The 27,899-nt window shown below is 49.6% G+C and overlaps 1 protein-coding gene and 1 long non-coding RNA gene across 2 annotated transcripts; one reads left to right on the top strand and one right to left on the bottom strand.

The window, feature by feature from the left end:
- Positions 1 to 1,737: 1,737 nt before the first annotated feature.
- LOC127040702 (uncharacterized) lies at positions 1,738 to 17,987 on the top strand. Its single transcript, XR_007771532.1, has 5 exons — positions 1,738 to 1,971; positions 6,094 to 6,287; positions 10,525 to 10,827; positions 13,206 to 13,478; positions 17,624 to 17,987. It is a non-coding gene; the product is annotated as an uncharacterized LOC127040702 (long non-coding RNA).
- On the bottom strand, positions 17,978 to 26,699 carry PHB1 (prohibitin 1). Its single transcript, XM_050935204.1, has 7 exons — positions 26,582 to 26,699; positions 25,155 to 25,279; positions 24,397 to 24,558; positions 23,374 to 23,516; positions 22,104 to 22,220; positions 20,216 to 20,311; positions 17,978 to 19,187 (listed from the first exon to the last, which is right to left on the bottom strand). Exons 2-7 carry the CDS (start codon positions 25,240 to 25,242, stop codon positions 18,975 to 18,977), a joined length of 819 nt encoding a protein of 272 aa, XP_050791161.1. The 5' UTR covers positions 25,243 to 25,279; positions 26,582 to 26,699; the 3' UTR covers positions 17,978 to 18,974.
- Between the last annotated feature and the right edge of the window lie 1,200 nt (positions 26,700 to 27,899).

The raw sequence follows: 27,899 nt of genomic DNA, 5'->3' as shown, positions 1-27,899 counted from the left end.
CTTGGAAGGGGGATGGGTGTGAGGCTCAGGGGGTTGGAGTGGGTGCCACCCTTGGAAGGGGGATGGGTGAGGGGCTCAGTGGGGTTGGAGTAGGTGCCACCCTTGGAAGGGGGATGGGTGTGGGACTCGGGGGGTTGGAGTGGGTGCCACCCGTGGAAGGGGATGGGTGTGGGGCTCGGGGGGTTGGAGTGGGTGCCAGCCTTGGAAGGGGGATGGGTGAGGGGCTCAGTGGGGTTGGAGTGGGTGCCAGCCTTGGAAGGGGGATGGGTGTGAGGCTCAGGGGGTTGGAGTGGGTGCCACCCTTGGAAGGGGGATGGGTGAGGGGCTCAGTGGGGTTGGAGTAGGTGCCACCCTTGGAAGGGGGATGGGTGTGGGACTCGGGGGGTTGGAGTGGGTGCCACCCGTGGAAGGGGATGGGTGTGGGGCTCGGGGGGTTGGAGTGGGTGCCAGCCTTGGAAGGGGGATGGGTGAGGGGCTCAGTGGGGTTGGAGTGGGTGCCAGCCTTGGAAGGGGGATGGGTGTGGGGCTCAGGGGGTTGGAGTGGGTGCCAGCCTTGGAAGGGGGATGGGTGTGGGGCTCAGGGGGTTGGAGTGGGTGCCAGCCTTGGAAGGGGGATGGGTGTGAGGCTCAGGGGGTTGGAGTGCGTGCCACCCTTGGAAGGGGGATGGGTGAGGGGCTCAGTGGGGTTGGAGTAGGTGCCACCCTTGGAAGGGGGATGGGTGTGGGACTCGGGGGGTTGGAGTGGGTGCCACCCGTGGAAGGGGATGGGTGTGGGGCTCGGGGGGTTGGAGTGGGTGCCAGCCTTGGAAGGGGGATGGGTGAGGGGCTCAGTGGGGTTGGAGTGGGTGCCAGCCTTGGAAGGGGGATGGGTGTGGGGCTCAGGGGGTTGGAGTGGGTGCCAGCCTTGGAAGGGGGATGGGTGTGGGGCTCAGGGGGTTGGAGTGGGTGCCAGCCTTGGAAGGGGGATGGGTGTGGGGCTCAGGGGGTTGGAGTGGGTGCCAGCCTTGGAAGGGGGATGGGTGTGGGGCTCAGGGGGTTGGAGTGGGTGCTACCCTTGGAAGGGGGATGGGTGTGGGGCTCAGGGGGTTGGAGTGGGTGCCAGCCTTGGAAGGGGGATGGGTGTGGGGCTCAGGGGGTTGGAGTGGGTGCTACCCTTGGAAGGGGGATGGGTGAGGGGCTCAGTGGGGTTGGAGTGGGTGCCAGCCTTGGAAGGGGGATGGGTGTGAGGCTCAGGGGGTTGGAGTGGGTGCCAGCCTTGGAAAGGGGATGGGTGAGGGGCTCAGGGGGTTGGAGTGGGTGCCAGCCTTGGAAGGGGGATGGGTGTGGGGATCAGGGGGTTGGAGTGGGTGCCAGCCTTGGAAGGGGGATGGGTGTGAGGCTCAGGGGGTTGGAGTGGGTGCCAGCCTTGGAAGGGGGATGGGTGTGAGGCTCAGGGGGTTGGAGTGGGTGCCAGCCTTGGAAGGGGGATGGGTGTGAGGCTCAGGGGGTTGGAGTGGGTGCCAGCCTTGGAAGGGGGATGGGTGTGGGGATCAGGGGGTTGGAGTGGGTGCCAGCCTTGGAAGGGGGATGGGTGTGAGGCTCAGGGGGTTGGAGTGGGTGCCAGCCTTGGAAGGGGGATGGGTGTGGGGCTCAATGGGGTTGGAGTGGGTGCCACCCTTGGAAGGGGGATGGGTGTGGGGCTCAGGAGGGTAGGTGATGAGCCCAGTAGGCTCGGGTGATTGCTTGGCTTGGAGGAGGGCTGGTGGGTGTTGATCACTGGGTTAATTATTATTGCTAATGATTAATTCTCTTTGCACTTTTAAGAAACCTAAAACTACAGAAAACCTGCAAGTCTTGCCATCATAAATAAGATCTAGGCCACTGATGCCACAGAATCCTGTAACATGGTTGATAAGGGCAAGTGCTAAAGACTGAAGCCACAGAACTGCAAAGTGTCGCATACAGTTGTTGCAAATGCAGCACAGTTTGCATGTACATGTGATTTCATTTTTCTGGGATCCCTCTGTTGCAGCACCTAATCCTGCAACCAGTGTGACTATGGCAAAACTCCAGTAAGAACAGCATCAGACACGCTGTTGGCACTTGTGTGAGCAGTCTCTCCTGCAGCAAGATTAAAAAATAAGTTCAATTGCTTTCTTTCTATGCATGCAATTCTGTGCCCCCACCCCCCAGTTACTAAGTATTGTCATCCTTACCCATCCTCCAACCTCTTATGCTGGAGAAAGAGGCTAATGCTGACTTACTGTAGCACAGATAAAGCAGTAGTGTAAATGATCCCAGGCTGCCTAAACTAACCGTTACTCTATTGTCCTCATCTAGGTAATTACAGTGAGATTTCACTTAATTAAAGTCTGCTGAGTTGGGCGAGCTGCGGCAATGCTCTGAGAGCTTTGAGGCACTGTGGCTAACACCAACCCACGCATGGATCGTTGTTTGGCTCTGAGTAAAAGTGACTGGGTTCTGGGCTCAGTTGCTCTTCTGTAGCATGTGGGTTTATATTACAAATAGCAGTGAAACCCCTGTCTGTCAGCTTCGCTGAAGGGTGCATGGAATCATGAACCTGTAGCATAATGCAAATACTGCCCTATTCTCTTTTAATCGAAGGCTTGTTGCACTTAAGTGTCCTAACATTGATATGGAATATATGAAGCACAAAGGTGCATGTAGAGAGAGATGTGGTCTGGTTATAGGACTCGAAACCATCTCCTGGGATTTCTCCTAGCTCTGCTACTGACTCCCTGTATCGCACTGGCCAAGTCATTTGATCTTTCTGTATCTGTTTTCCCATCTGTACAATGGAGATAGTACATATATTACCTACATTCCAGAGGGCTTATGAAGAATGCTTTTAATGTGCTTTGAAGGCAAGTGCCAAATATTAGTAAGTGTTTTTATTGTTTCTAGTGGTGGTGTAGTTGTGTTGGTCCCAGGATATTAGAGGGACGAGGTAGGTGAGGTAATATCTTTTACTGGACTAACTTCTGTTGGTGGGAGAGACAGAGTTGCAAGCTTACACACAGCTGTTCTTCAGGTCCTCAAAGAAAGCTTGTCTCTCTCAACAACAAAAGTTGGTCCAATAAAATATGTTACCTCATCCACTTTGTCCCTCTCTATGTTTGTGTAGCACTCTGTGTTTGCAAGGCTTGATCCAGTTCTCATTGACTGAGAAGGCTTTGGCCCCTCCATAAAAAACATTAACACCCGGCTGGACCTCTGGAGTATCATTATCCTCCATTTTACAGATTGGGAAACTGAGGCAAAGATGTGGTCACTCAGTAAGGCTGATGGTCCTGAGTTTTGTTTCCTTGGTGTAAATCAGGAGTAGCTGCATTGACCACAGTAAAACGGTTGTGGTAGGAAAGTCAGGGCCTATTGTGTTGATGGAGTTAGGATCAGACTTCAGTGGAGTTAATCCAGATTGACGCTGGTGTGACTACGCAGAATTGGGTCCCAAGAATATAGAATCTTCTAATCTAGCCCTCTCCAGGTTAGATTTGGTTACAGCTCTGCTGGAAAAGCACCTAGTGGTTAGAACAGCAGATTGGGAGTCAGAACACTCTGTTCTAGTCACACCTCTGCCACCAGTTTGCTGTATAACCTTGCCCAAATCACTTAACCTTGCTCTGCCTCAGTTTCCCTGTTGGTAAAATGGTAATAATGTTTAATTTACTGAGATGTTGTGAGACTAAGTTAATATTGTAAAGTGCATTGACATTCTCAGATGAAAAGTGCTATAAAAGGGCAACATGTTATTGTATTATGAAGGCCGCTATGAAAGTACAAGTATTTATCTCTCTCACAGGGGCATTGTAAAATGTTTTACATTTGTAACTAAGACAGAGGGAGATTATCTGATTTACCCACATTATTGGCAGTCAGCAAGAAAAACCAGTAGTCTTGATTTGCAGTTTGCTGCTCTAAACCCTATCTCCAAGTTTCTTAGTCTTTTTCCACCTAGAACCCATCCCACCAAAATTCTGCCTCTAGTGGATAGCACACTGGACTGCGACCCCAGGGACCTGAGTTCTATTCCTGGCTCTGCCACTGGCCTTCTTGGTGACCTTGGACAAGTCACTTGACTTTGCTGTGCCTCAGTTTCCCCACAGGTAAAATGAGGATAATGATACTGGCCTCCTTTGTAAAATGCTTTGAGATCTACTGGTGAGCAGCACTACATAAGAGCTATGTATTCTTTATAGCACTTTTCAGTGGCTTCTTACTGTGACCTGAATTTCCCAATGCTTTGCAGGAACTGGGTCACTGAAGAAACTAAGGGATAGTAGTTGGTGCTGGCAGGGCTATTGCTTGGTGTGTGGGTGCTGGTTAAGGGTGATTGGTGGGGGATATAGGACTGGAAGAGGATGCTGGATTGCTGTGGAGCTATTTTCTTCCTGCTCCTGCATCTCACGGTGCTCAGGGGAGGCCCTGCTTTGAGAGGCCGTGAAGCCTGTCCCATGCCTTTAGACGCATGACTTCCCTTGCCCCAGAGATGAACACAGTGTAGGAGGGGTAAGAATTCTACTTTGACCAGATTAGGGGGTAAAAGAAGATAGGGCAAGAGTGGCACCAACTGGAAAGGGGAAGGTTCAAAATGATTAACTTGAGCTGGTTCCTGGTAGCATTTTTTCTGTAGCTCGGCAGTTGGGCTGTGACCCACAGTGAGTGTCACCTCTCTCCCCACCGACTGACCACATTGCCTCTGGTCCTTGGGGTTGTTTCTTTTATTGCCTTGTCTGTTGTGCGCAGCAGGTAAAGTTTGGTGGGAGCTTTTCCTAAGCAATTCTTTTTGTATTTAAATTACCTACAAACAGATTTGACCTGGTCACAATTAGTACAACATGAAAATGACTCAGTCCTGTAATACAGGGTTACAACAGAGCTCTCCTGAAATCTTTCATTTACAACAGTGATACTCAGAGCTTAGTGGCTCAGGAGCCAAATTAGCCATCAGCATTATCCAACAGAGCCACAGAATGTGAATTAATTGTTTCATTTACTGTAGTACTATATATTCATATTTAAACGGTGTGATGGGGAAATATTAATATATACACAAATTTCTCACAGCAAAATGACTGACCGAGTATTATTATTTTAATCAACTACAGTTGGTTAATAGCATCGTAAAAGCATCCCGATTGGTTGTTAATTAAATCACACAGTGCTTTTATATCATGTGCTGCAAAGAGCTGTGGAGATGCATTAAAGAGCCCCTTGCGGCTCAGATACTGAGTCTGAATATCACTGAATTAAAACCTCAAATAAAAGGGACAATGTACGTTGGGGAGCATAGGGCCAGCATAGCTGACTTTTGTGTCTCGCCACCTACTGCATTCACTATAGGGACGTGGGGCTGCAGTACCTTTGCTCCCATCGGTTCCTTGGAATTCATAACCTACCAGCTGGCTCAGTTCAGAGCTGTCCCCAGGCTGTTCTACATCAGCCTGAGTAGCGATTAGACTGAGAGGCAGGGAGCCCTTGCTGTGGCCAGGGAAGAATCTAGGCCTAACAGAATCAGGGCTGCCTCTTTTGACTGCAGAGAGAAGGCGGCTCAGGTGAAGAGGGAGGGTGGTCTCTCCTTGCAAGAGCAGTACCTGCCTGTGTGAATGAATTCAATTACAGATAAACTCAAAGTGTGCTCCAAAATTACAGCTTAAATGCAAAAACTAAGGAACCTGCAGCTTAGAGAGCAGGGTGATGGAGATGGCTATGAGCAAAGAGAACTGCCTCCTGGATTTAGTATCTCAGGGAAGGAAGAGTTTCTGATCTGGTCTTCCAGTTCAGGCCTGTTTCCCGAGAGAATGAAATCATTTCCCAAACATCATCTCTGTACCACAAAGGCTGAATGGTGCCCTATAGAAGATGCTATTCTAGAGCAGTTTGACTTTTCTCCTAGCCTTGGGCCCTTGTCCTGTATATCTCCTGCAGGCCCCGAGTGCCTTGTGGGACACTCTTTGTTAGTGATTTACCAATCCCAATGCCCGTTCTCAGTTTCCCCAGTAAGAATCTCAGAGATGTTGGCTGCCAAACTCAGTTCCTATTCCCACAAAGGAGTCTGTTTTGTTTACTTTTCTTTTTTCTCTTTGATCCAAGTTTTGACATGAAAAGACACGTCAGCCAGGTAGGAAAGAAAACAACCAAACCCACACCTCTGCCTCCCATGAGCTTCTTCAACACGTGGAGCTGCACGCTTGCCAATCAGCCACAGATCCTTATCAGCTCTCTGATGTCCTCTTTGTCGTCTTCCCTCTACAGTCTCCTTTCAAATCATTGTACAACCTCTAGAGGTATGTAACCCATCCTGCAAACACCCCTTCCCCCCCAAAGGATATAAAACATAAGCCCCGACCACGTGCTCACTGAAGATCCTGTGGCACTGGTCAAGATATCCTGGGGAAATTCCAGTGTGGGTAATTATCTTCTACATTCTGCATCCTCCCCTGTACAGTTTCAGATCAATGTGGCATAGTTCTGCGCATGACTGTTGTGTAGGGTTCCCCAAACAGCTGCTCTATCTCACTCCAGAGGTAGCTGCATTTCTGTGGTAGGTGAAGTGCCTCCTGTGCATAGCTTGTAGCTGATGCTCATTAAATCTGTAAAGCACCTTGGGATCTTGTTGGATAAAAGGTGCTATAAAAATGTAAGTAATTATTAGGCTAGCTTCATTAAACGTGGCCTGTGATTTTTAATATTATCATACATTTATTATATATGAAGCATTTTTTAAGTTAAACAATCCCAAAGAGCTTTACAAACTTAACAAATTAGAGCAGCAGCACTGAGGTGCAGCTGGCTCTGGGGTGGAGAGCAGTGACCAAACACCACGCAGTGCACTACAGAACAGTGTGGGAAGGGAAAGCCAAGGACACTGACGTAAGCTCCTACTTTTACAAGAAGTGCAATGGGATCGTAAACATCCCTGTGGCATAGGCAGAGTCTCAGTTTTGATACCTACCGTCACCCAGTAAACTAAATGGTCTACATTTTATAGGAAGGAAAAAAGGTTGAGGTCAGAACTGATGGTGTCAAGGTGTCTCAAACCTAATGTTTAGGCTGCTCAGCCATCCTTGCTGGCTGTCACTTTGGGAGAGAAAGAAGCTATAGATCCCGTATAACAATGAAAGCCCTAATGGATCAGTGCATGGTAATTAAACTGTAAATTCACTGGGACAAAGAATGTCTCATATATATGTTTTCACTGTGCTGGACACAGTAATGATGCTCAGAAAAAGAACAGTTATTCCCCGGGGGGGTCCTTGGGTGGATCGTTGGTCTAATATCACTTTTAAACACTGGAGAGTAAGCTGAGTCTGGCACTGTAGCAGCTGGACAGGGCTGGGAATGGGAGAGCTGTTGTGTGAACGGGAATCTGGCAGAGGTTGTGGGGAATTGCAACGTTCAAAGTCTGTTCTGTTGACTCTTCGCTAATATGTTGGTTCTTTGTATCTCTCTGTCTTGTCTTTACTGTAAGCACTTCAGGGCAGGGATGAACTCTTCTAAAGTCTTGTTTACATGAGAAAGTTTTGACCAGTTCTACCACTATAATTATATCATTGTAGTTAACCTGATATACTGGTATGACTCCAGATGAGGACACCATTTTTTTCTGATTTGAGTGGCTTCGGGGAATGAGGGTAAGCTTAAACTCCTTCCCAAGTAACAAGCTAAACAAAAACCAAGCCTGCTAATGCTGGAATAAGTGTCCACACAGTGGTTATACCTCTATAACTACAGTGCTTTAAAATCACATCCTTCCCTGTGTAGACAAGCCCTAAGGCCAGATTCTCCAAAGTATTGAGTAGGGTAACCAGACGCAAGTGTGAAAAATCGGGATAGGGTGGGGGATAATAAGAGCCTATATAAGAAAAAGACCCAAAAATCGGGACATGTGGTCACCCTAGTATTTAGGTGCCTAACTCCCATTGGCCCAGTTTCTGCAAGGTGTTTAGCTACCTAAGTGTTTGTAAAGCACCTAACCCAATGGCTCCAATCCAGGGTGGAGTTTTTGGTGCTAGAGGAATACAAAGAATACATAGGTTCTTACTCTCCACCTTATAGAATTAGCCTCAGGAGTCCTGTTCCCTCTAAAGGACTTGTTTGAATTAATCTCTCTTGGACATGCTCATTTTGCTTAGACTTAACCCCTGCTTCCTTCCTGTTCTTGCCTCTTGAACACAAGAGTATTTTTAACCTAATGCTTTGGTGGCATCATGAGCGCGCTCCTGTCCAGCCTTGTTCCATCCTTCCTGTCGCTGCCACAACTCCTTGCCCTCTGGCTTAGCTGTAATTGAGAGGACAAGTTTTGCATCTAGCCAGTGGTACATGGACCCTGAACCTCCTGCATAACCCTCCTCAACATCCTTAGTTCCCCTCTGCTCCGATGGACTCTGGGGCAGTTCCTAAGAGACTGGAGAGAGTTTGTTCCTTATTACGGCTGCTACCCATGGGCCGGGCATGGAGCTGAGAGTCAGGTCTCCTTGGGTAATGAGACCATCTGTACTGATGTCTTGCTGTGTGACCTTAGGTATATCTTGTTGCACCACCACGGTTGTCCTTTTGACTTCACCATCTCTGTGACCTTGAGCAAGTGTTTCCCAGCTGTGTGATAATGAGGCTTGCCTTGCAAAGTACCTTTATATCTAGAGACGAAAAGCTGCCTCGTCAGTGGAAAGTTTATTCATTTCCTCTATCAAGCGGGTGACACTGTCTCCCAAGTTGGGGTGAAGTGTCTTCTATTGTCATGCGGTGCCCGTCCTTTACAGCTCTGTTTTTGATTTCCTGGGATGACGTTTATTACACCATTATCAGTGGCATTTTGACTTTGTTCTTCATCAGGCCACTTATTCTATATCTTTGGGTTTTATGCTGTCACCCATCACTGTAGTGTCTGGGCTTCTTCCATGTAAAGAGCTAGAAATAACTCGAGTGTTGCCCCTAACTTGAGTACAGTCCACGCACAAAATCCTTTCACTGGAGTGTAGGAGTGCTTTTCACTCGAGATGGCTGGCTTGCCAGGGGTGTAGGTACAGTCAGCACAACTTGTCAGCTGCTCCCCCGACCGCTCTGCAGCATGGATGCAGCTTAACTTTGCTGGAGTGCTGCTAGTTCTCCTGTGCCTTCCCATAATTCCTGCTGTGTGCCCAGAAAGGACAGACAAGTTATCCCCCAGTTCACGGGGAAAGAATTCATAGAGTGGTTCAGGTTATTGCAGTACAAAGAACCCAGAGATGTGTCCTCACATGAGGGGCTCGACATGAGTGAGTGCAGCGTTAGTGTGGATACAGCCGCTCCAGGGTTATCTCTCAGAGGGGCTGTTCTCGCTTGAGCTTGGCTAATGAGAGATTTGCACTGGGGTTGCTCGTCGCTAGAGTCCCGTCTGCAGCGAAGGTTGTTTTAGGCTGAGTAGATGTAGGTGTCAGTGGTGTGAGAGTCATTCGTGCTATGGTTAAAAGGCTTTCTTGAAGAGGAAAATTTTGCAGTATTTTCTAAAGACGATCAAATTACTATTTACTGTTTGTATCACTGTAGGGACCCCTCAGGGGGTTGTGATGTTATTACCTGGGGGCTCGCAAGCTCCACCCCCAAACCCCACTTTTTCTCTAGCATTTATAATGGTGTTAAATATTTTAAGAAGTGTTTTTAATGTATATGGGGGGGGGGCGGCGCGGTCACACTCAAAGGCTTGCTGTGTGAAAGGGGTCACCAGCACAAAAGTTTGAGAACCACTGCTGTAATGCCTAGGGCATAGATCCCCAAACTGTGGGGTGCACCCCCAAACATTCAGGGGTGTGTGGCAGGGCCTGGCTAGCTCCCATGGGGCTGGGGAGGGAGCCTGGCTGAGGCTCCATTCCTGGCTATTCTCTTGGCCCCAGACTCAACCCTTACTCCTGTCTGCGGTTTCCCCCACCTCCCCCCTGGGAGCCATGGGGCCGCTCCTGGCTCCGGGGAGAGCAGGTGAGGGAAGGGAGTGGGGCACGACCCTGAAAAGTTTGGGGACCACTGACCTAGGGGCCTCAGTCAGAGACCAGGACACTGTTGTGCTAGGTGCTGTACAAACAGAACACAAAAACCATCTCTGCTCCAAGGGGCTTTTTGATCCAGATCTCATTGACTGAGAAGGCTTTGGCCCCTCCCTCAATAACATTAAACACCCTGTTGGACCTCTCTGGAGTAAAGTTATCCTCCATTTTACAAATTGGGAGACTGAGGCAAAGATGTGGTCACTCAGTAATGCTGATGGTCCTGAGTTTTGTTTTTCCTGGCGTAAACCAGACGCTGTTGTAAAACGGTTGTGGTAGGAGAGTCAGGGCCTGTTGTGATGATGGCGTTTAGGATCAGGCTTCAGTGGAGTTAATCCAGATTGACACTGGTATGAATATGCAGAATTGGGCACCAGGAATTTAAGATCTTCAGATCTAGCCATCTCCAGGTTAGATTTGGTTACAGCTTGGCTCAGAATTTTGCTAGCTCTCTTCTCCCCCACATTTCCAGTTCAGTATATTTCTCACTCTCCGCACTTCACAGCGGCAGTATAAAAACACCACCATGCTGAACTACTCCACCAGCTGCAAAGCAACGATGAACCAGACCCTAGGTCTTGCCTTACCATCCCAGCCCTAATGGCTATAAAACGTCCCCTCCAGCTGTGCTCTATGATACACAGTACAGCAAACCCAGGGAGCATCCTTACCTGGATAGAGTTCGGCTGCGGCAGCTGCTGCAACAGAGAGGAAGCGTGTTTTCTGTTTGACGGCTAAGCTCCAAGTTACAACCGCTCTGACGATGCCTGGCTGTGTGGTTACTCATGGTCTTCTCTTCACAAATCAGGTGAACTGGTTATCTATTTTAAAAAAACGGGGGTGGGGGGAGGCGAGGCGGAGAGGAAATCAGGCAGTTTCCTGTTTGTTTGTGCTGAACAAAAATGTGTTTGGTTGTTCTGAGTGATAAGTAAGCCTGCAAGCAGCCTTAGAGAGTCTAGAGCTCAGCTATGCAAATTAACATTAGAGAATTGTAAAGATGAGGTTTTTAATATGGAGGAAGATTTCAAGCTGCAACCATCAAATCATCTTGGGACACTTAAAACGAGGGAGAGAAGGGATGGAGGCCCTCACGCTAGCTTGTACCCACCGTAGGTCAGCAGTGACTGGAGCTGCTGACCAGATGATTGCCCACGGGCAGCATCCGTGAAATGAGTTTGGCAGTTCTCAGTCTAGTCCCTACTTGGAAAAGCACCAATGCACTTGGCCCCCGTTGTCTCTCGTTGGAAGTCTCCGCTGGCCCAAGACATGGGACATCCAGCTCAGGCCTGAGAGATGTTGGTGGCAAAATGCTGGGGTTAAGCATGCACTGCTGTCCCTGTTCAGTGGCTAAATAAATACAGGATCTTGGTCTTAAAGGCTGCCAGGCTAGCACCGTCTACCAGCTCTAAATTCACTTAAATTGTGTAGATCAGATCAAATAGATGAGAGTACTGGCACCTGGTGGATCCCTCTGCCACTGATAAATTACACCGTTAATTGTAGGCACCAAGACTCTAGCACAACAGGATGGATGTAATCTCTGCACAGCTTAATATTCCTCCTCTCCAGCTCGTGGTTTTTTCATTCCCTCTGTGGAGCAGCTGTGAGAAGATCCCAACTGGATTCCAAGCAGCAGTCTACTGTGGAATGAGAGGTGCTGCGTTAGACTTGCAAGAACGACTTGCTTTCAAAACCACTTGTTTTCTTCCTGCTTGTGGATTCACCATCAGGCAAAAACTTTGCCACTGGATTTGCCTCTGGGCACTGGGTGCAAGAAACTTCCTCCGTCTGGATTCACCACTAGGGATAAGGTGTGCGACAGCTGTTGTGAGAAATATTGTCTCTCCAGAATCAGGGGTGCACAGGGGATGCTGCCATGTCAGGCATGGAAATTGGCAGGGGAAAGGATTAAACAAGGAAGCCGTCTATTGACATCATCAGACAGGAGTCGGTGCACTTCCAGAGTAGATGCAGCTACACTGGTAGGGGTGAACGTATCAATGCAACATGCTTGGTAAGCACAGATTTCATGTGCAGGTGCCCGGGCTTGGGTACTCTGTGCTGTGTAGATGTGACCAAAGATACAACTGTTGAAGCTACCAAAAGCTTGGCACAAGACACATCAAACAGGGAAACGGGCAGCACAGCTTGAATGAGATGCCTTAGTACTGCAGCAGTAAACCAGTGAGATGAGCAAGGGAGATTGGTTTGAAAAAGCCTGCCCTGGCAAGGAGTCCGGTATCACGGGTTTAGTGGGATAACCTGGCATAGAAGGGGTTAAACATGCAGCTGAGCACCCAAACTTTGTTTGCACATGAACGGATGACAGATTTCACACCAACGGTTTGCATGTTTAGTGCTGGCCCAGCACTTTCTTGGTATTGTCTTTGCCCCCAAGGTCCGGGAAGAGCCTTTCTCCTCTGAGGGTGCCCTGACCTCTTTACTCACCTACCTTGATTGCAAGGGAAACACCCTCTTTTCTTTTCCTTTTCTGGCCGCAAGTTCTGCTCTGCTCTGCTCTGCTCAGCAGATTTATTGCTGCCATCTAGTGGTGCTACAAGGACAAGGCCTGCTCGTGACTGCTCCCCGTCCCCCAAACACAGTGCGGGGCTGTGAAAAATGTATTCCCTCTGTAGATCTCCACTTCTCAGTGAATGAAATGGTCTGTCGTGTCTGGAGGCTGCAGCCCTCATTTCCCACCTGGTGAATTAGCCCCCCTGACTTTCAGTGTCTAAGTTATCTTCACAGATACCTGTAAGAAACTGGAAAAGCCATGGATTTTGTCTGAACATGATGCTGCTATCTGTGTCAGTCAGTGGGGTAAGTAGCTACAGGGAGGTTTTGGAAACAGAGCGGCATTTTTTGTTGTCGGTATGGAACAATAAACAGGAAAGATTCTGCACTGGGCATTGCTTGGAGTGACTTCCTTTTTTGTTTCTAGTATATTTTTAGTGATGGTGACGTGCCCTGGAGTTCCCTCCAATATTCACTGAAGAGATGCACTGATGTGAGGTGGACACATACCTGGTGGAAAGACCAAATATGGCAAGGAGAGGGGAGTTCAGTCTTCACGGTCCAGTCAATCCCCTTTTCTGAGAAGGATGCCCATTAGTGGGGAGAGTGAAGTTTGACTGCAGACATCTTATCTACTGAGAACTAACTCAAGGTCTTACATCTTCATTTCAGCTAGCACACCCAACCACCATCAATCTTTGGTCACTGCTTCCTCATGTTGGAGTCTAGCACAAAATTACCTCTGCGCTTGGCACCTTTGGATCATGGGCGAGTACCATTGCTTCCTCGCTGCCTAAGACTGATCTCTCAGGAACGGGCTTCAAGCGTGTTGGTGGGGCAAGATGGAGGAAGCTAGTGCTGCGACTTTCCCTGGTGCACCAGTTCTGCTGGTTAGTAGAGATCGGACTGCCTCCTTCGGGGTGCCTATCCAGCACCTCTCACTGAGTAAGTTCCTCTTTCGTAACTTCCCAATGATTGCATGCACCCTGCTATGACAGTCTCTCCACTAACACAGAATCCCTTTCTTAGGTAGGAAAGGGCAGAGACAGGTGGGTCTAGCAACTCAAGCCAGGTTAAACCCAGGGGTATCACATAGGACTTCTCAGTAGTTGGAGGAAGTTGTTAACAGAAAAGAGAGAGGGGAATAAGAAAGTGTGATTTAACCGTGAGGAGATCAGTGGTAACAAAACAACCTACCGTGCACTGAGAAGCACAAGATGTACATGCCTCTAACCTGTCCCCATTTTTTGACCTTCGGTGCATCTTAGTCCTTGCCGCTGTTTCACATTTATTGTTTTATTGACATCATCAGTGCTGAACCTGAAGCCACATTCTTCAAGGGGGGCATGAGGGTGCTGATTTTTTAAATAATTCTGCTGGGAGTTGCAGACCTGAGCCTGAAGTCCTCTCTAAACCCATCAGGATGGGTCGTGGCACTGCAAGTGTCCTCCAGACTGCCCTGCCAGCTTCTTAACCTTGGTTATGGAAGCTCCCAGCCTCAGGGGGGAAGAGGGAGAGAGGAGGGAAGATCAGCCTTTGGCTCAGTTCAGTCCTGGAGTTCTCTGCTGAGACTGTCAAGGAGTCTGCTAATTAGTATTAAGTGTGGTGGCATTTTTGGGTGACATGTTCCAACTGTACACAGAGAACTGGGCTGACAGCTCCAAGCTCCGCTGGCATAGCCCATGAGAGGCTGATGCCTTTGTTACAGCTGGATTCAGTCAAAGCTACATCTGTCAGGGTAGAGGCTCTGTATCCTACCCTGATCCCCCAAGCCACCCACTTACCCAGCCCTCATTTCAAGCGTCCTGTGCTGCTATTTTTCTCATGTCCCTGATTTGGGGTCACTGCCCATTGCTGGCGCTTGGCCAGGAGACATGATGCCACATGTTTTACCAACTTGGGAAACTACTGTAGGCACGGGATAGCCAAGAGATGCTCCCTGCAGGTGGTGGGACAAATGCAGCTTTCAAGAGGAGCTTTGAAATTCTCAGTCTCATGGCAGCTCTGGCTTAAACCCAGAGGCAGCTGGAGGAAGGGTAACAGGGCAGTTAACAACTAGAGAACATTTGTGAAAAGAATTTCCTCCAAAAGTGGAGGAAATAGTAAGTAATAAGGCCCAGAGGCCACCCTTCGGGCCTTTCAATCATCTCCTCCAGCGACGTTAACAACAAAAGCAGCAGGAAGCGTTCCACTCTGCTGAAAACATGAAACCGGAGGAAGAAGTAACACAGAACAACAGAAGCTGAGAAAGGGATTTTAGATCCACTGTTCTGAGCCCAGCACCTGGCAAATGAAACTTAATCTAGAGAAATGCAGGAAGCACTAAGGATCTTTAAAGAGGGCCATGGGAGAAGAGTGGAAGCTTCCTTAAGACTGTCTAAAGCAATAAAACCCAGAAATAAAGAATGGGAGCAGTGGAGGGGAAAGCAGGTCTGGGAGTTACTTGGGATTTATTTACCTTTCTGCTCAGACATTTAAAATACTTTGAAAGCTCAGGCACCTCATCACTGAAAGATCTTACCTTGGCAGCAGAAAGAGGACTGGATGGGATAGGCAGACTTTTTACCTTCATGTGAATTCCAGCGCAAGGATCAAAAGTGGCCATCAGATGAAAATCAGGCCAGCATTCTCAGATCTGGTCCTACTAGCCAGGTGTTTACACCACCACAGAAACGTAGTGGAGTGAGAGGGGCTAGTGCTAAAGCATTTCATTGAGACTGCACTTCACTCATGCTTAATGGGTGCTTCCTTTAGAATAAAGGAGACACTGCCAGTGGGGGACACTGCCAGTCATTCCCCAGACTTGAAGATGCCCTAAATGTTGAGGTGATTAAGATGGACAAATACAGTAGTTGGTGGCATTTACAACCAAGTGTGACCAAGACAGTTTTGAGTATATTCCATCTTTACAGTGCCAGAACAGCAAAAGAACTGAATAGCTTTCTCAATGGTTATCACTTGAAACACACATCCCACCCAGTCTACGTTGGAGTAACCCTAGACAGATCTCTCATATCTTAACATCATGAGGAAAATTGCCTTCAGGTGAGGTCATGTAACTACCTGCTAAACAAAACTGATCAGCAGCCCATAGGGAGCAAACATTCAAACTCTCCAATCATCTGCTTTAGCCCTGTTACTTTGCTGCAGCATATGGTGCTCCAATCTGGCTCCATTCATCCCACATCAAGTTGGTGACACACAACTATATTCAATCGTGTGCATCATAACTGGCACGCTTTGACCCACACTGGTATCATGGTTCCCCACGTTAAGCCACATCGGTCCTCCCCTCATCTGGCGAGGATGCTACAACCAGAATGGTTGAGAAGATCAGAGCAAACCCAAGTGGCTTTGACCACCCAAGAGCACACTTGCTAGTGAGGTACTCATTGTGGGCCCACTTGCCCTGCCCACATTTCTCTGTGATGTCGATGTAGCAAGAAGAATGGTTTCTGACATCTGCTACGAAACAGTCTCTTATAACTGATCTGACCATGTGTACCTGGCTTTGATTTGCCATGCCAGTCCTGGGCCCTTCTGAACCAATTTTGAAGGGGCTGGGGTCTATATGCAGCTAGCCTTCACACTAGAGGTCAATGAAAGGATGCCACATGTGGCTGTGGCCAAAGATGGATAACATCACCCATCGCTGCCAACTGCCCTGACCAGATTTGAGGGTGCTCTGAGGGCTCAGCACTCTGCTGATGAGGTGGTGGCAAATAAGGCAGGTTCCACAGCCAATAAGAAGTGGGAGAGAGGGAAAGAAAGAGTCTCTTGAGCTACTACTGCAGTAGCTTGTGGCAAAGTAATTTTAAACTTAACCCCTTTGCGACTGGCTCTGCTTTGGAGAACGTAGCAGTTCTTTCAAGTGCCACCATACCAACAGGATTTCTCAGCAAGCTGGAGCAGGAACTGTCAGTGGCATGACCCTGCAGAGCTTGTTGCCTGCAAGGTAACCAGTAGCCCAAACAATACCAGGCAACGAATGAGTTTTTTTAAAAAGCCTTTCCCCTTGAAGGCTGATACCAATATGGAATTATCTTATCCTCAGAGCAAAGAGTTGGGAGTGGAGGCTGGGGCAATGCATGGGAGGAAATGAGGAACTGATCTTATCCTCAGAGGAAAGAGTTGGGAGTGGAGGCTGGGACAACGCATGGGAGGAAACTAGCTCATGCTCTCATTGGGGTAGTTTTCACCTGGGAGAAAGACATTCAGCTGAAGAAATACCCTTTTTGGCCCTGTAGAAATTCTCAGGTTAGAACTGAGCTGGACTGTGCACAAAGAGAAAGGACTCTCCTTTTCCGAGCACCAGCAACCAGCCAGGAATTGTTTTTACCAGTAGCAGAGAGGTGTAGTCAGTGTATTATATATAAGCTCTTTGGGCCTGTCTTTTCGTTCTGGGTTTGTATATGACTTAGCACAGTGGTGGCATGGTCCAGGCCTGGGAGTTGTAGGTGCTGCCTTAGTATAAATAAAACCAGGATAACTAACAGATCTTAGAGTTCTGCCCTGCATAGCTCTCCATGCACTGTACGAAGAAAGGTGCTAAGAGTCACTTAGCAGATGGGCAAACTGATGTGCAGGGAGGTGAAGTTACTTGCCTAAGGCTACACAATAGATCGATGGCAAAGCAGGTACCAGACCCCGAAGTCCAATTCTCAGTCTAGTGCTCTACCCTCAGAATTATTCTGCCTCTGATATACATGAGCCCTCTAACTGCTGGAAGTCCAGCTGGTGAATCTTTGCAGCAGCAGCAGCAGCCTTGCAAGATGTCTTCTATTCACTGGTTTCAGCGAAAGTCTCACAACAGCTTATCAGAGCATTTTGATTCTCACACTAAGTGCAAACAGGAAGCCCAGCAACAGATACATGAAGGTTAGAATCTTCTAGTGCAGGGGTCGGCAGCCTTTCAGAAGTGCTGTGCCGCGTATTCATTTATTCACTCTAATTTAAGGTTTTGTGTGCCAGTATTATAAACGTTTTTAGAAGGTCTTTCTATAAATCTATAATATATAACTAAACTATTGTTGTAAAGTAAATAAGGTTTTAAAAATGTTGAAGAAGCTTCATTTAAAATTGAAATACAGAGCCCCCTGTACCGGTGGCCAGAACCCGGGCAGTGTGATTGCCACTGAAAAAATCAGCTCGTGTGCCGCCTTCGGCACTCGTGCCATTGGTTGCCTACCCCTGTTCTAGTGGAAGACAGCTCAAGCTTTAATTCAAGAACGCCACTGCTCAAGCCAAGTTTTATTTAACCAAAAGCAATTTGGTTTTGCTCCAGCTCTACTGCTTGGGAATTGTGCTCAAGACGCGGCCTTCTTTTCAGCCAGAGAGAATCTTGCTGCTGGGGACTTTTGCTTTGTGACCTGAAATAGCAACAGCAAGAAGCACCTTTTTTCAGAACTTCGTTCTTTTAAGAAATGAAACATGACAAAGCTGGGCAGGGTGGTGGTTTCATTTATTGAAGGCTGGGTTATAGAATTTCATCTTTCACATCCTCATTGTAATTCAGATTCCCTAAATAAAAACAGCGGTTGTGCTGCAACAAATCATACTGCCAAAATCAGACTGTCTGAACCGTGGAACATTAAGTCAGACCACCTTTGTCCGAAGCGTAGACAAACGCCACCACATTTACCAGCCTTGGTGGAGACCCAACCCCATGTACAACAGGGAGTCACAGCACTCGGGGCACCAAGGAGGGGGAGAGAGGGAACTACTTCATTATGCACAGAAGGAATGTTTCCTGTATAGTAGAAATAGCTTCACTTCTACATCAGGAAAGTTCCACCTTTTGGAAAGGGTGGAACTCAGCTGCTGACACCCCCAGACACATACCATAAAGTCACACCACCTGCCTATAATGCCACAGTTCAGAAAGCCAATCAGAGCAGAGCTGCTAACCTGACAACAGATGTCCTCTTAGCCTCAGCTTACACCTGCAAAACACTGGGTTGACCAAGGAAAAAGGCCCTCAGCACTCCCATTCCCTTTCTGTAGGCAGCAGGACAAACAGCAGTAGTCCAGCGCACGCATACAATTGCCTATATTGACCATGCTTTGTGAAGCATGACAAAATCTCACCGGTACAACATTTCTATGGTTAACAGAGAATGGCCTGGGCTACTACAGATTCATCCAAGAAGCGAACACAAGACATCATTTCACCCCCGCCCCACTCTACCCAAGATTCTCAAGCTGCTGGAAAAGAGGCAATTTCTTCCATCTAGTTTACTGACCATTGCAGCTTCTGCACTGAGCATACAAGGCCACCGGAGGGACTCGGTATTGTCGTCAAAGAGAGCTGAGTGTTATGAGATTGAGGATGCATTTAATTTTGTTTCCTTTGCTTTACCCAATCAGGAAATCTCAATGATTTTTTTTGTTTGTTTGTTTAAGGGATTATTTAGAGGCGATTAGGTGGCTGCAAAGCTACATTCACTGGGGCAGCTGGAGCAGCACCGACTGGCCTGACGGCAGATAGGTGATGTTGCGGGACCGTGAGAGCTGGTAAGCGATGTCTTCAGCTGCCTCCAGCTTGCGCAGTTCAATCAGGCCGTCGCCGGCTGCGGTCAGCGAGGTGGCGACCAGCTCGGCCGCTATTGAGTCCCCCTCGGCAGTAATGACAGCTGCTTTTTTCTGCTGCTCAGCCTGCAAGGGGAGCAAAAAAGAATGGACATGTAAGGTAGGAATAGATGGAATGAAGAACCTGAAAAGCAGGAGGAAAATGCAGCTGCTGTTCTTGGCGATTTAAGACCTGAACTTCCCCTCTCCCTCACCAACAGCCTTAACAAGGGAGCTCAGCCAGGCCATTAATTGACAAGAAATGAGGGGCACTGGCAAAGTAAGAGATCCCAGCTAAAGGTGCACAGACTTGCTTCCTTACCATCTTACAACTGGAATGGTTGGTTTCACTTTGTTTCCAATCAGTTTCATTTTCAGCATGTGTCAACATGAAACTTGTTTATAAAACTCCTGGGCATTGTTGGAAACAAGACTATTTTTTATCGAAACTTTCAATGCTTTGCACTCAGATCAGCCAAGGATTTCCCAGTACAATGCAAAGAATTAAGCACACAGCACCCCTGAAGTAGGTACTATACCCATTCTCCAGACTGGAACATGGAGAGCTTAATTGACTGTTTCAAAGATTCAGCAAGTCAGAAACAGAATCTGAGTGCCCTCTGTCTCTCACCCCAGCTCTTGCAAGAGATGACACTCCCTCCTTTAAAAATCTTCCAGAGAACATTACTATTTAGTAATGATTTCAGAAGACTCAGCAGAACAGCACAGCTTTGGGGTGTGACTATTAAGAATAGATTGAGCCTGTTTGTTTCGTGGCATGCTTTCCTGGTCAGAGCATTCTTAAGTGCTTCAGAACACTGGACAGATAAATAAATAAAATAAAATAATTGGAGATATACCTATCTCCTAGAACTGGAAGGGACCTTGAAAGGTCATCAAGTCCAGCCCCCTACCTTCACTAGCAAGACCAGTACTCATTTTTGCCCCAGATCCCTAAGTGGCCCCCTCAAGGATTGAACTCACAACCCTGGGTTTAGCAGGCCAATCCTCAAACCACTGAGCTATCCCTCCCCACAATGAATGTTACTAGTCGGGGTAGGAACTGGATGACACTGGAGTCAGTTCCCAGCCTGAAGTCATCCACGGGCACCTACCTTTTCCACTATGAATCTGGCTCTCTCTGCTTCCTGCTGGGCCACCTGCTTCAATTCTACTGCCTCCGTGAACTCCTTCCCAAAGGTCAGATGTGTCTGGGGGAGGAGAGAATAAGCAAAATGAGAGTACCCATTAGGACAGTTCTGTTGCTAGGAACTCACCATCTGAGAGGCAGAAAAACTGCCTGTATCACTGAAGCTGGAGGAAAGAGGTCCCTCTTCCTCACAGATCTCATTTGGGATACTGGACCAAGAAGGAGAGCCACACCATGTTCTACAGTGAACTCAGATCTGATGTAAACAGGCATAGCTCCATTGACGTGAATGGAGCAGCAGCCTTTTTGATCAGGTTTGACTCAGTTTCTACCTTCAACTGGTTTCTGTTTTGAATTTAATGGGCGGTGAGGGGTGAGGGAGAACAGAGCTGAAAAGCATTTACTAAGTAAAACCCCAAAAAATTGGGTAATGGAATCATCCCACAGTAGGCTTTAGACTCAGGCAACATGTACACTACAGCTGGGGTCAATGCTCTGAGATCGAGCCACTGGTGGTTGATTTAGCGGGCCTAGTAAAGACCTGACAAATTGACAGCGGATCGCTCTCCAGTCAACCTCTGTACTCTGCCCCCGATAAGAAGAGTAAGGTAAGTCGATGGGAGAGTTTCTCACATTGACCCCCTGCGGTAACTCAACCTAAGGTATATCGACTCCAGTTGTGTAGTGTAGGTCGACTTACTGCGGTACTGCAGACATAGCATCACAGAAACATTACACTATCCTTCCATAAAGTCCTACTGTAACTTCCCAATGCAGCCTGTAGGGGGAGCTCACTGTAGGTCAAGTTGTCCTGAAACCGACCCACTTTTCCCGCTCAGTTCTGTACTTGTATTCTCAGCACGCTGTTTGAACAGCTGCGCTCTACTGAGATGCGGTAGGGGAAAGGTGAGCCTCCCTCAGCAGCATGTTCAGAAGGCAGCCGCATCAGGTAGAAAGAGCCAATACTCACTTCCAGAAGGGAAATACTGGGACAGGGAACACACCTCACCAAGAGTGTTTTTCTAAGGAATACATCCTGCACCTCCAAAGCCAAGTCCAGAGTCTGCTCTGATTGGCTATTGTAGGGAAATCCCAAAAGCGGTGCAGTGCATGTAATAAAATGATTTCATGCTACAAGCACTAGAGCAGAGCTCACCTCAAGGATAGTCTCAGAACAGGGGGTAGCCAGGAGGAGGAATTAATTGTTGGCAGAAAACTGAAGGGAAAGATGCCAAACAAGGTTTGGATTTTTTTTACTGGGCGCTCAGGGTATTGTAGCTTGTCCTGCAGGGTTTCAGAAGCCCTGGTGAGAGATCCCCTTATGTACATATAGGGCCTTCCACAAGAGTCTCTAAACAGCTTGTAAACTGAGGCACAGTTGTCAGCCAGCAAGTCAGTACAGCCTAGGTCCTCAAGGATTTGCTCAAGTCACAGTAACTCAGTAACAGCCGCCAGGAACAAAACCCAATAACTAACTACCAGCACCCTGTCCTAGCCACTGAGGATATGTCTACACTGGGAGAAAAAAAAACTGTGACACTGAGCATCAGAGCCCAGATCAGCTGACATGGGGCTGAGCTAAAAATAGCAGTGTAGATGTTTGGGCTCCAGCATGAGCCCCCAGACTTTCCTCACATGCAGAATCTCAGACCCCAGGCTCTAGCCTGAGCCCAAACAGCAACACTGCAATTTTTATAGCTCCAGCTACAGGTATTTTATTGCAGTGTTGAGTTACCCAATGTATCACATTCCTCCCCTAACCTAGGATAAAAAGCACAAGTCCCAGCCTTCAATCCCACTGCACTCTTGCTGACTCTTATCTGAGCAAACTCCTAAGAAGAGACAGCTCTTACCAAGGAAACGTCATCTAGGATGAGGCCAAAGGTATCTGCTCGCTCCGTGAGGTCTTCACTCACTTGCCTGGAAACCAGCTCTCTCTGTGTGATCAGCTCTCCTGCGTCAAAACGAGCCTGAAGCCAGGACAGGCAGCAGAAGTGAGAGGGGAAAGAGACGTGCACAAACATGCAGATTCTAACAAAGGAAAGCTCACGACATCTTGAGCGTCTCCACCCAGCTTTCCCCACCACAGACAAGGAGGTTTTGGGGGCTGCCGTCTAAAAGAGAATTCCAGCCCTTTTCATTTGGAGCCTACTTGCAACTGATTGTCAAGGACACTCTGTGCCCCTTATAGCATCCTCTACTATAGCAATACAGTTCCTGCTGCTACTCCCCCTTTCCTTCCAATTCCTATCATCCTTTGTTCTTCCTTCTCTTGCCCCTGTCCCAGCCCCCACGTACACACCCCTTTCTTTATTCTCCCTATAGTGTGTTTGTACTGTGTAGCTCCTCTCCCTCCACTTTCCAGAAGGCCACATGTTTTTGCAGCTTACTGCTACAAGACTGGAGAAGAGAAGCCTAGGTTGGGGACGGGGCTGCCTGAGGCTTCTTCACAGCCAGCTAGGGGAGCTAGGAGGGAAGGTGGGTAGTTTTCAAGGAGCTGCCTGCACCTCATGCCACAGGTAAAGCAAACAGGTGTGCAGTGTGCATGTTAAATCTGGGTTCGTTCAGCTCTCCACAGATTCTGCACACACCCACCCCCAGATGAGTCTGGTGTCCCCACACCCAAAGAGCAGGAAATGCTGAGCTACCTGTTCCTTTGAATTAAACAGGCTCCCATCCAGTCCTTAAGCACAAGCTACAGCAGTGACTGCCCAGCAGGGCCTACATGATAGTGTGTGCGCTGTACCTACTCAGTGGGTGAGTTTAAGTACATACAGAGCTGAGAAGAGGGACTCCCTTTGCTGGCAAGGCTGGAAAGCCCCACAGCGATTCAAGGCTGAAGATAGCCCCAACTCAAGAGAGAACAGTTTTGAGGAGCATCAAAATGAACTCAGCTCCCCATCATGCTTGACAAGACTGTATCTGATGCAACTATCAACTCTTCCCAACAGGGGGAGGGCAGAGAAGCAAACAGCGGTATGACCATCTTCATTCTCTGGAGGACAACTTGCAGGAGGGTGTCTCTAGTCTGGAGCATTGAATGATCCATGCTAAGTTAGGCCTCTCGCTGCTAGAGGAAGATCATAGCAGCACAACTGGCACAAGCCGTTGCATGGTCCTTACCACAACAGACTTTAGGATCTCAGTGGTGATGGATGGCAGTACACGCTCGTCATAATCCTCTCCGAGGCTAGTGAAAATTCGAGGTAACTGGGCGGCAACTGGTCTAAACAAGATACGCAGCGTGATGTTCACATTCTGTAGATCTGCAGAGATAGGTCCATGAGTCAGACAACAAATCACAGAGACAAGGGATAGCATGCGATTGCTCTTTCCACAGTCACCAAATAGGGAAAGACAAATGTGTTCAGATCTCTTCCTTCCCCCAAAATTTGCAGCAGCAGGTATCTCTCCTGCCCAATTTGTCCTTCTATTGTCTCCTTCATTGGGGATCTCAACACCTCTTACAAACATGATTTAAGCTTTGTCTTGTTTCTGAGGCTGGGAATTATTTATCTGACTCTACATATGGGGAAATTGTCTTTAAGGGACAACCTGAAGGCCTGAGGAAAGGATTCCTTACCACTGCCCATCACAGAACAGACTACTGGCAGAGGCCACGTGCCAGACTGATGCTAACACCCATGGGATTGCCACACCAGAAAGGACAAGAGCCCTATCGCGATTATGATTTTCTGTAAGGACACAGACTATGAAAATCAAGTCTTACCGTCCCTCTGGCCCTGCCTACTTAGCCCTATTTTGTCCCAGGGAATCCCATCCCCATTAGCTTACTTTGCTAAGTCACCCAAAAGGAACATGAGAATAAGGGACAAGACATAGGATCAAAGAGGTGCTCTGAGGAGCTACAATCTCGCAAGGCCTTAACGTTGAGGCACTAAAGCCCTTACTATATAAAAGCACTATCCTGCGAGGTGCTGAAAACCTTTTTCTGCTATCATCTTCATGGGGAGTGCAAGGCAGCCAGTATTTTGCAGGACTGAGCTCTAGTTGACATGGGCACTAAGGATATGTCTGTACGGGCTAGCCTCGGGTGTCTAACTGTAGTGTAGACACACCCTAAGGAGCCCTGGGTGAATGACACCAATGTTGCTCTCACAGCTGCCACTTGCCCAGACCACTCACCTTTGCTGCCGGTGATGACAGGGACATTACGTGGGCGAGAACGACAGTCAAAGATGATTGGTTTCTGTACCCAGGGGATGAGAAAGTGGGTTCCTTCTCCTACCACCACATCTTGAACACCACGGAATCGATCAAAGATAACGGCCCTGTGTCCTCCGTCAACTAGAGGAGAAAAAAGAGCAGATCACATACTTTAACCTTCATCATTGATCGTACTTTGCACATTACCAAAACACTTCACAGAGGGTACAGAGACTTATCCATGTTAGTTAAGCCTCTCCAGCTCCCAAGGGGCTAATCAAGTATTCTTATTTTACATGGGGAAATTGAGGTACAAGTAAGTTAAGTGACTTTCCCAAAGTCAAGTCAGTCAGTAGGAAAGCAAACGATAAAACAACTTCTGGCTCCTAGTCCCCTACTTGCAATCACTAGACCACTCACCTTTCTAGGACACCACAGAAGAGAGTTTTCTAGGCAGGAGATTTGATTCTCTGTTTTGTGCACCTTGTGTTGTCAGTTACATTGTTTTCAGATACTAGCAGTTAAGATTGATAATTCTGTACACCCATTTTGCACTGGTGTGAGTGACAACACAAGGAGCAGAGCAACCAAGAATCAAGGCCAGGAAGGCCAATTAGGTTAGTTCTCCCAATCCTCAGATCTGATCTTAAGGACTATCTCAAGGCAAATTTATACTCTCTTATAAATATCTCAGCTTCACTAATTTTTAGTAGAAAAAGATTATTTCTGCTCCTCACCATTATATAGCGCGGAGTTGACAACTCCCCCTGCGATGGCTAATCCCAAGCCAAATTTGCCAATGTTCTCAAACAGTCTGGAAGCCATTTGTCAGTCCAACTGCAGCCTCTTTGCAGAGTCACACCTGCAAAAATCCAGTAAACGTATTAGAAAGGTACTACATAAGGAGCCTATGTTTTCCCCTCTCTCTGCAGGACGGAGCAATAAATAACTCCCATTCCCACTGACAGCGTTCATCACAGCAGGAATAGCTGCAGCTCCAGGCCCCCTTCCCAGTCAGATCGCACTTCAAGCCCAGTTGTTGGGCTCCCATAGTAAGGGGACAACCTCCAAGACTAGCCTCTCTGTGGAGCTCCTCTTCTCAGGTTCCAGGCTTCCAGAGGTCAGATGCTGCAAAGGCCACTGACTTCACTCCACTCCATGCCCCCGCACTAGGGCAAGGCTTCCTTCCAGAGACATCCCATCACTAGGGCTCCACTGCTTTGTCCTCCCTCCCAGGACCTCCAAATCCCCCTCCCCAGCCACCCCCCCAATCATCCTCCCCCTGGCACCAGTCCCTCAAAACAGCCGTCCTCCATCCTTCCCAATTCCCCCAGGACGCTCTGACTCCTCCAGCCCTGCTCCCCCTCCTTCCCAACTCCCCCAGGGTCCCCAAACTGACCCTCCCCCGTCTTTCTCCAGCCCAACTCACCCAGGACCCTCTGACCCCTCCTCCCCAGCCCCCTATCCTCCTCCAGCCCTGCTCCCCCCTCCCCAACTCCCCCAAAACCTGCCAACCCCCTCCCTCCCCAGCCCCCATCCTCCTCCAGCCCTGCTCCCCCTCCCCAACGCCCCCAAAACCCACCAACCCCCTCCCTCCCCAGCCCCCATCCTCCTCCAGTCCTGCTCCCCCTCCTCCCCAACAACCCGCCAACCCCCTCCCTCTCCAGCCCCCCCATCCTCCTCCAGCCCTGCTCCCCCTCCTCCCCAACAACCCGCCAACCCCCTCCCTCTCCAGCCCCCCCATCCTCCTCCAGCCCTGCTCCCCCTCCCCAACTCCCCCAAAACCCACCAACCCCCTCCCTCGCCTCCCCAACTCCCCCAGAACCCACCAGCCCCCGCCCCGCTCCCCCTCCGTCCCAATTCCCCCAGGACCCTCCGACCCCTCCTCCAGCCCTGCTCCCCCAGGGCCCCCAACTGCCCCTGCCTCCTCCTCCTCCTCCTCCAGCCCCGCTCCCCCTCGGTGCCAACTCCCCCAGGGCCCCCCAGCCCCGCTCTCCCGCCAAAGGAGGCCCCACTCCCATCTCCCGGCCCCACGGTGGGCGGGGCGCCTCACGCGCTCCGGTTCTGACCCCGGCCTTCCACCTCCCTCTCCGGGTCCGCAGCGAGCGCTCCTCCCCCACTCCCGGCAGCGACCGGACCGGACCGGACCCCCAGCTCCACTCACCTCCTGCCACAGCCCTGACCTCCACATGAGCAGCCAGCCAACAGCGCCTGCGCACTCCTCCGCATGCGCGTCTCATTGCCTCCCGCAGGCGCAAAGCGCTCTGGGATTCGTAGTTATACGGCCGCCTCCTGCTCGCCCCTGTCCGGCGAGGCCGAAGCTGGCTAGACTACAACGTCCGGCAGGCATCGTCCTGCCTCGCTCGCGGAGCATAGTCTCTCTCTATTGGTCTCTGCTCTGCCTCGCCGGGCGCACGGCTTCTTGGGAAATGTAGTCCGGCCGCGGGGGGCGGGACGCGGGATGCACGTGTTGGAGGAGCTGGTGGCTGAGGGGCTCGGCTGCGGCTTGGCTCTCGGCTGTTCGTTCCCCGCCCGGTGCCCGGCAGGCAGTGTGATGGGCAAAGAGCCATGCGCCAACCCCCGCCACACTTCTCTGCCAGGCAGGGAATCCTGCAAAAGACCCTTCCCACCCCACCCTCCCACTTCTCTGGGGGCAGGGGGTCCCGGAACGGACCATGCCCTGATCCCTCTCTAAACATCTCGGGGGGGCAGGGGATCCCCGAACAGACCATGCCCCGATCCCTCTCTAAACTTCTCTGGGGGCAGGGGGTCCCCGAACGGACCATGCCCTGATCCCTCTCTAAACGTCTCTGGGGGGCAGGGGGTCCCTGAACGGACCATGCCCGGATCCCTCTCTAAACATCTCTGGGGGGCAGGGGGTCCCCGAACGGACCATGCCCGGATCCCTCTCTAAACATCTCGGGGGGGCAGGGGGTCCCCGAACGGACCATGCCCTGATCCCTCTCTAAACATCTCGACGGGGCAGGGGATCCCCAAACGGACCATGCCCTGATCCCTTTCTAAACGTCTCTGGGGGGCAGGGGTTCCCCGAACGGACCATGCCCCGATCCCTCTCTAAACATCTCGAGGGGGCAGGGGTTCCCCGAACGGACCATGCCCTGATCCCTTTCTAACGGACCATGCCCCGATCCCTCTCCAAACGTCTCTGGGGGGCAGGGGTTCCCCGTACGGACTGTGCCCTGATCCCTCTCTAAACGTGTCTGGGGGGCAGGGGTTCCCTGAACGGACCATGCCCTGATCCCTCTCTAAACGTCTCTGGGGGGCAGGGGTTCCCCAAAAGGACCATGCCCTGATCCCTCTCTAAACGTCTCTAGGGGGCAGGGGTTCCCCGAACAGACCATGCCCTGATCCCTCTCTAAACGTCTCGGGGGGGCAGGGGTTCCCCGAACGGACCAAGCCCTGATCCCTCTCTAAACGTCTCTGGGGGGCAGGGGTTCCCTGAACGGACCATGCCCCGATCC

This window comes from Gopherus flavomarginatus, chromosome 25 (assembly GCF_025201925.1).
Source record: "Gopherus flavomarginatus isolate rGopFla2 chromosome 25, rGopFla2.mat.asm, whole genome shotgun sequence".
In the NCBI taxonomy this organism is placed as follows: domain Eukaryota; kingdom Metazoa; phylum Chordata; order Testudines; family Testudinidae; genus Gopherus; species Gopherus flavomarginatus.
The sequence above is the reverse complement of the archived record's forward strand: the minus strand, read 5'-3'. Positions and strand labels throughout refer to the sequence as shown.